A 7,943-nucleotide genomic window follows, 5' to 3' on the forward strand; every position below is an offset into this window, starting at 1 on the left:
CTAACAGTAGCTTCTATTAGTGAACCTATCCTAGGAATACGGGTCTGCATTGTCCTTAGTAGTCTTCAAGAAGCTGGAGTAACAAGGTCGTGCTTTGAAATATAGTTTGCCATAGAGAGACCTTATGTGGATACGATTAAGGGATCTCCAACTATTCCTTGATCAAAAACTCATCTACAGGGTTGAGGGACCACGTGAGGGTTGTAGCTCGACAAGCACGAGGATCACCCCCGTCTCAATTGAGATGACATTATGTGGCCTACTAAAGAGTTACGAGCTACTCCCTTATAGTTGACTATTATCTAGTGATAATATCCGTGATGTCCTATTAGTTCAATAGTTGGGAATAGTTGGAGGTCACACCTCACAAATACTTGACATTTGGGCGAGTGACATGAGCAAGAACATTATAGTAGGGTTAACCTAAGTGAGCCTATGACCCATTAAGAACCATATAAGGGTTTGAATATGGAGTACTACGCATTGAGATTCAACCCGAGCTCAGGTAGAGTGAGTATGAGTAGAGAGTTAGGGTCTTAAGGCCAGTTCGATAGTGAGAATCCGAGAGGGCATAGTGCCTTGCAAAAGCTGGTTTATAGTCGTAAAATCGAGTTAGTTGACTAAAAAGTATATGACCCGAACACATGATAATTAGCATTATAGGATTGAATTAGAAACTACACAGTGTGTTGCGTTTACTAAATATTTTATACTCACTCGTGCTACTTTTCATATTATTTACTTAAGGTAACGGTCGTGGTAAAAACGCTCGAAAACAGTTAACTACAAGGTAAATGAAATATTATTAAATTTATTATCTTAGGATATTTTTCAAATTAACCGTACATGGTTTTGAGGGTGAAAAAAGTGGCACTCTTGACTCGTCTTGGTTTGGTTGTCTCCCTAACCCTCGCCGAGATAGAATAGCCGCGAGGACAAAGCCGAAACCATGCTGCGTCTTCAATGGCTGTCTTCTTCCTTGCTTCCGCCATTAAACCCCGAGCTCTGCGCACAACCCTGTAAGAACCCCAGACGATGTCGTTTCAACTCCTCTCGCCAACTCTTCACTCTCACCGCTACACGAAAGCCTTCTCCAAAATGCCAGTACGCGTCCTGGAACACGCAGCAGCCCGCCTTCGAACCAGCCTCTCAGACCGATTCATATTCGCCACAAACTCGCGCCGGCGGTACTTCCTTATCTGTTTTCTTTCTCGTGTCGGTCATGGTGGTGGTGGAGAGGTGGAATTTGATGCTATTTGGAAATTTGGTTTATGTTGGAACCAAAATGAAGTATATAGCTCCGTTTGTGACATTGACGACATGCACGGTCGAATTATTAAGACCTTGTTCGGTGTTTGTTTCTCTTCTCTCCCTCAAAGCTGGGGTTGTTTAGACATGGTTCAATTTCGAAGGGTTTCTCCCAATCCAAGGGGCTTTTTGAAGTTCTTTGTGTTTTCTGTATTAGTTGCTTTTGATTTCTCGGGTTCTGAAGTTTTATGGTTTGGCTTGTTTGTAGCTGCCGCGGCTTTGCCACCAAGGTTTTTTGTCGGTCATTCGATATACAAAGGAAAGGCTGCCCTGTCCATCGAGCCTAGGCCACCAGAGTTTACACCTATAGATGTATGTTTGACATGGATTCTATATTCATCACAAGAATATGTTCTTTTTCTTTGTTTTTAGTATTGTAAGGTTATGTTCTCTTCTAAATTTCAGTCTGGGGCGTTCAAAGTATCCAGGCAAGGATTTGTAATGCTTCAGCTTGCCCCTGCAGCTGGTGTTCGTCAATATGATTGGAGCAGAAAACAGGTGTTCATTAAAACGGGCTGATATTTAACTCCTAAAGTTATTGAGTTTCTGAATTAATGAGCTAAACTGAAATTCTAGGTTATGCTGATTACTATTCCACAGGTTCCATATTTGCCATCATAGAGATGTGAAAATGTGGTATCATTTCCATTACCATGTTGGAGTAGATGATATTGAAAATACTACAATCATTTTTCTGTTTGCTAAAATCAAACTATTTTTAGGAACAATGATTTGATGATGTCTTGAAAAGGTTGAAGTTATTGTGCATTTGAAATCACAATCTTCCTACTGTTAGAATGAACTAAATTAGATTATACCTTCTTTTGTATATAGGTATTTTCATTATCACTGACAGAATTGGGAAGTTTAGTTGCCCTTGGCCCACGGGAGTCTTGCGAATTTTTCCACGATCCCTACAAGGGAAAAAGGTACTATCTCTTTACAAGCACAATCAAAATCTATACCATTATTTTCTTCTGTTGTGCCATGCTCATGTTTATGTGTATTCTCTGATTACCCCAAACATTTGTACAGTCTGCCCAAGCGTGTTTTCTTAGTTCTTAGAATTGTATGATTGCATCACATTGAACATTGAAATTTGAAAACAATGATGTCTTGATACCTGTAGCTTTAGTAACCAAATACCACCTCCTCTCGCGGGTACATGCTGACCATTTCTCTTTAGTAGCCGAACAAAATGTTTTTTACGTCATAAGTTATTTGTAAGCAAAGCTTTGCAGGTTTGAAAGTACACTATTTTATGATAACAAGAAATGGCAAAATATTTGTTCTACAGCGATGAAGGGAAGGTCAGAAAGATACTAAAAGTGGAGCCTCTTCCAGATGGTTCTGGACATTTCTTCAATCTCAGTAAGTCTTGTTTTGAAACCTCTTTGATGCATTTGAGTTGAATATAAAGCTGAATGCTGCTTAATGGGTGTTCAATTGAAGAGAGGGAATGTGGTACCTCCAATTGATTTTAATTGGTTGGAAGCATTTTTGTCTCATTTACGTGTCATTTTATCTCCCATACAGCTTTTTTTCTTTCAGGACTTCAACCATGATGTTGTTTTCTGATAGGATTAGTACACGTCCTATCAAATACGCAAACTCAAAAAGAAGCGAGAGAAATAGTTTATGATAAGTTGGTGTGTATGACTCGTGAGGAAGTATATCTTTAGTATAGATGCAGCTTCGTCGTTAGAACGAGTGTAACAAGTATTTGCTTACTTATAGTTCGATGGATAACTATATTTCAACCGTCCTGCTTTAGTTTGCTTCGTTATTAGACCTCTGGAATCGTCTTAAGAACTTATTTTACCCTTTGGTTTTCTTATTCAAGTTGATAAATAATCTACATATCAATCGTCATAATAATTGTCTTCTGTTCCTAATGAAACTTTTTTTTTTAATTCACTTTTCCTATACATAGGGTTGGGTCCTATAAACTGCAACCTAAGAAGCAGGGACACTTTAATTTGGCTAGCATCTCCATGCCCAACACGTGTCAGATACTTAGCCACCACAAATAGAACATTTGCTAGCATAATAGATATGCATTAGACCCTAGTTGGACAAAGCAACCAATATTTCTTTGAGTGCAATGATGCTTGAGAAAGTGTTTCATTTTTTCCTTACCTTTTCTGTTCTATTTTGTTGCACAAGGCGTTCAGAACAAGCTAATCAATGTAGATGAGAGCATTTATATTCCCATCACCAAAGCCGAGTATACTGTACTTGTTGAGGCTTTCAAGGTAAAGTTCTTTCTTGTTTACTTTCTTTTCATGATTGTTTGATTCATTCAGTATCAGTGATTGAGATTAAAGGAGAGAAAAGCTGAGTGTATGATTTGGATCAGGACAGTGGAAACTGCAAAAATTGAGAAAAAAGAACCTACTTAACTCACCAAAATTGAATTGGTCCGGTTGGTTTCAAGAACTCTTATTTGCTGATTCAGTTTCATTAAGTTAAAAACTGAAGATTAGTTGGTTAATTTGGGATCAGACCCTTTTTGTAAGGCCCAAGTTCATCGCTACCAGATATTGTCCTCTTTGGATTTTTTCTTTTTGGGCTTCCCATCAAGGTTTTTAAAACGTGTATGCTAGGGAGAGGTTTCTACACTCTTATAAAGAATTCGTTTTTCTCCCCAACTAATATGGGATCCAAGATGAACTGACGAACTCTTATACTCTTACATGTGATGATCCTTTTGTTTTCTCCAAATTATGTTAATATAATTGATGAATTGGATGTTTAAGGTTGGGTTTGTGATAGGGTTGAATTCATTGAGTTGCAGTTTATCTTGCCGCACCTCATGGGCTGGCATACGATTGCGAACACCATGATGAGGCCTGAAGATAGCAGCCGAGTAAATAACGCCAATCCCAGATATGGGGGTGAGTCGGGTGACTTTGAATGGAGCAGATAGTTACTCCTCCCCCTCCTTGGGCTTAAGATGATGATTGTAGTTTATTTCACTTATCCTGATCTTTCGCTAGTTATGATAGTTCAGTCACTTTTTTTAATCTATGGGTCTACATTTTCCTAATATATCTCTAAACCCAAATATTTTAATATTATATATCTTTTTTGTATATTAGTTTTTAATATTGTTTTTGAATTTCACTAACCGAGTTTAGTTTTATATAGAAATGTTCATTTCTCCTGCCCAAATGGGGTGAGGAATATATTTATCCCAAGCTTTGCTTAATATAAATATATTTTCAACAAATACACAAATATATATATTTGGAGAGTAAAAAACTATGTTATAATATTAAAATATGCATTTGGGACTATGTCATAATATGAATTTGGTTAACATTAATTATATAATATATATCCTCTCAAACATTAATGTTTAATGTTTATGAAGGAAGATATCCTCTCAAGCTTCCTTAGAGCCCGTCACACAGAGCTCAGTCAACCTTATTGACAACACAAGTCGGGAGAACGAAAACACTTGGGAAGCTCTGAAGAACAAACCGAATGAGATGTAACCTACCAATGCAGGATAGGACTCGCTTGCACGTACCAACACATGGGTAGTAGTACATCGTAGTAAGAGCTTATGGTCATGATAGGCCAGTCATGAGAGGGAGACAAAGATAGCAGCACATCTACCAAAATCAAGGTATCATTATTACACAAACTCACATAGAAAAAAACACTCTTACTAGGATTCGCGTACAACCCAGACAAAGTCTCAAATTTCTACGAGCATTCTAAGACAGAACTCAGAGAATCATTGTAATGGCGCAAGCCATCGCTAGTAGATATTGTCCTTTTTGGACTTTCTCTCAAGGTTTTTAAAACGCTTTTGCTGGGGAGAGGTTTCCGCACCTTCATGAAAAATGCTTAGTTCCCCTCTTCAACCGACGCATGATCTCACAATCATAATCATAATCATAATCGAAATGACTAAAACTCATCAAGTCTTCTCATCAAGTCATCTACAAAACCTAAGTATGTTGTTTTCACAAGGTATATTATCCAAGAGCTTCCATAACCATTACATCAAATAAGGAGGAGAATCACCCAAATGAAGATATCGCCTATCGAGAAAGAGTCCTAAAGAGATCCAATAGTTTAAGTGGAGAACATAAAGGACATAATATAAGTCCTAATATATCTAACAAACTGAATTGGAGTTCCAATGGCCAAAACCAGGCAAAAAATGAAACTCCAACTCACAGAATCATATGCCCTTTGCAAGTCCACCTTGAACATAGAATGAGGAGGACCACGACCCATACGGTATTGTTCAACATACCAACTCTTGGAAAAGTAGAATATTATCCACCATACTTCTCCCCTGCACAAAAGTTGATTGATCAGGACCAGTAACCTTAGGACGCCATAGCCAACCTATTTTTCAAAATCTTCGTTAACCCTTGCAAATGATATTACAACCAGAGATAAACAAGATAAACGAAAATTGTGAGACCCCACATCGATTGGAGAGGATAACAAACCATTTTTTATAAGGGTGTGGAAAACTCTCCCTATCATATGCGTTTTTAAAAGCCTTGAAGGAAAAACTCAAAGAGGACAATATCCGCTAACAGTGTTCTAGTGTTCTTGGGCGGTTACAAGAATCTTCAAACCTCTCTAGACTAGTCTTCTTAGGCACTAAAGTAATGAACATACCATTAATCCCTAGAGGAAGATAATACATATGTACGTATAGCAATATTCGAGCCAAATCGAAAACATAATAAATAACTTCATGAAACTAATCTCTAAAGCAAGAAAAAAGAGACTAAAAAATGGTTGCTTGGATGATGAGACCACGAAAGAATGCTAATAATACACTTGAAAAGATTGAAAACAATCAATTAGAAGTGCTAACTTGGCTTAATCCACCTTTACTTTTAGCTTGCCTTCACTACTTCCCCTCCCTCATTGCTCTTAAGCTACTCAAAACCGCCCCCGCCATCTATATATATATCTATATATCTATATATATAAACTATAATATTTCTCCCATTCCCCACCATAACTCAACATCTAACCTCTAATCCCTTACTCCAATGGCAACTCCATCATCTCTGCTTCTCTCATTACTAATAATTCTATCTTTAGCTTCGGAATTCGATATCGCTCGTTCCGATCCCGACCCGCTTCAAGATTACTGCGTAGCCGACCCGAAAGCCTCCACATCTTCTTTCTTCAATGGCATTCCTTGCATAAACCCTAATTTAGCTAATACACAACATTTCACAACATCGGCTCTATCCCTCCCTGGAAACACCAAAAACCTATTCGGATTCAGCGTTACACTAACAAACACCCAAAATTTACCTGGAATCAACACATTGGGCTTGACATTGGCTCGAATCGACATCGGAGCCAGAGGGATTGTGCCGCTCCACTCGCACCCGAGAGCCTCGGAAGTGACGATTTGCTTGATTGGGCGAATGGTTGTGGGGTTTGTGGACACTTCGAATCGGGTGTTTACGAAGAAATTAGGGCCAGGAGAGTCGTTTGTTTTTCCGAAGGGATTGGTTCATTTCATGTACAATGAAGATGGGAAGAACTCGGCCGTTGCGGTTTCAGGGCTGAATAGCCAGAACCCTGGCGCCCAATTGGTGGCGTTGGCGGCGTTCGGCTCTAAACCTGAAATCCCTGAAGAAGTGTTGAAGAAGTCTTTTGAAATTAGCGAATGTGAGATCGCTCATATTCGTAAGAGTCTTGGAGGGTGATATATTTATATGAACTAATTTATGTAAAATCGAAGGTTACGTGTTGTGTATACTATGTATAACGTTATTGATAAGGACTATGTTGCAAATGATTTAATTCGAATCTGTGAAATTTACTATTTTCTATATAAGATAAGTGATGAGTATTTCTCTTAAGTTGATTTTGAGAATTGAATAACAGGGTCTCACCCTATAAGATAAGTAGATGAGTAGCTGTAGCGGCAAGTGGTGAGGTGCGAACTGGCATGGGCAGTAGCGTCAATGAGTAGTGAAGCTCGTGGCGGCACTCGCATGCGATTGCTCTCAATGTGGCAGGTTGTAGACGCCTACGGCATGAAACGTTGGTCATAGCGGCGGTACGATCTGGCGGTGAGGCTTGTGACGACCATGGGTGTTGATCGGAAGAAAAGAAGGAAGAAAGGTACCGAGGTGGCAATTACACCTACAAGGGGCCGTCATATTTTTAATTATTTTATTTATAACTTAATACCATTAATTATATTTAAGATTTACTATGGAGTTGATATTCATTATGATCGTATTCAAATAATAATTTAAAGGGGTATAGTCCATGAATAATGTCAACTATCCCGTCTTGATAACACCATTGATACAATTCACTCGTTCATGTAGAGACATACAAGTAGGAGTACATTATATTGTGAGTTTGAATAAGACTTAACCATGCAATATTTAATCTATCTTTGCAAATCTATTAATTGAGAATATTAATATTTGACGAAATGATTATATGCGAATTACTAATTTTAAGTGCGTTATGAACTCCTATCTACAAGGGCTTGTCCTTTGCTTTAGATAAATCAAAATGATTTTTTTATAGCCGATTCAATATACCTAATACTTTAGAAACTTTAGAAACTTGACCAAATAGAGAAAGATACATTATTTCACAAAATATAATTCATTCAT

General features: G+C 38.1%; 2 protein-coding genes across 2 annotated transcripts; both read left to right on the top strand.

Annotated features, from left to right (window-relative positions):
- Positions 1 to 877: 877 nt before the first annotated feature.
- Positions 878 to 4,416, top strand: LOC111496070 (single-stranded DNA-binding protein WHY1, chloroplastic-like). Its single transcript, XM_023146341.1, has 7 exons — positions 878 to 1,187; positions 1,517 to 1,620; positions 1,714 to 1,806; positions 2,143 to 2,237; positions 2,606 to 2,679; positions 3,475 to 3,563; positions 4,106 to 4,416. Exons 1-7 carry the CDS (start codon positions 950 to 952, stop codon positions 4,235 to 4,237), a joined length of 825 nt encoding a protein of 274 aa, XP_023002109.1. The 5' UTR covers positions 878 to 949; the 3' UTR covers positions 4,238 to 4,416.
- Positions 4,417 to 6,310: 1,894 nt separating this feature from the next.
- On the top strand, positions 6,311 to 7,110 carry LOC111496071 (germin-like protein subfamily 1 member 1). Its single transcript, XM_023146342.1, has one exon. It carries the CDS (start codon positions 6,342 to 6,344, stop codon positions 7,011 to 7,013), a length of 672 nt encoding a protein of 223 aa, XP_023002110.1. The 5' UTR covers positions 6,311 to 6,341; the 3' UTR covers positions 7,014 to 7,110.
- Positions 7,111 to 7,943: the final 833 nt, after the last annotated feature.

The sequence above is a fragment of the Cucurbita maxima genome, unplaced genomic scaffold, assembly GCF_002738345.1.
Source record: "Cucurbita maxima cultivar Rimu unplaced genomic scaffold, Cmax_1.0 Cma_Scf00022, whole genome shotgun sequence".
Taxonomy (NCBI): Eukaryota; Viridiplantae; Streptophyta; class Magnoliopsida; order Cucurbitales; family Cucurbitaceae; genus Cucurbita; species Cucurbita maxima.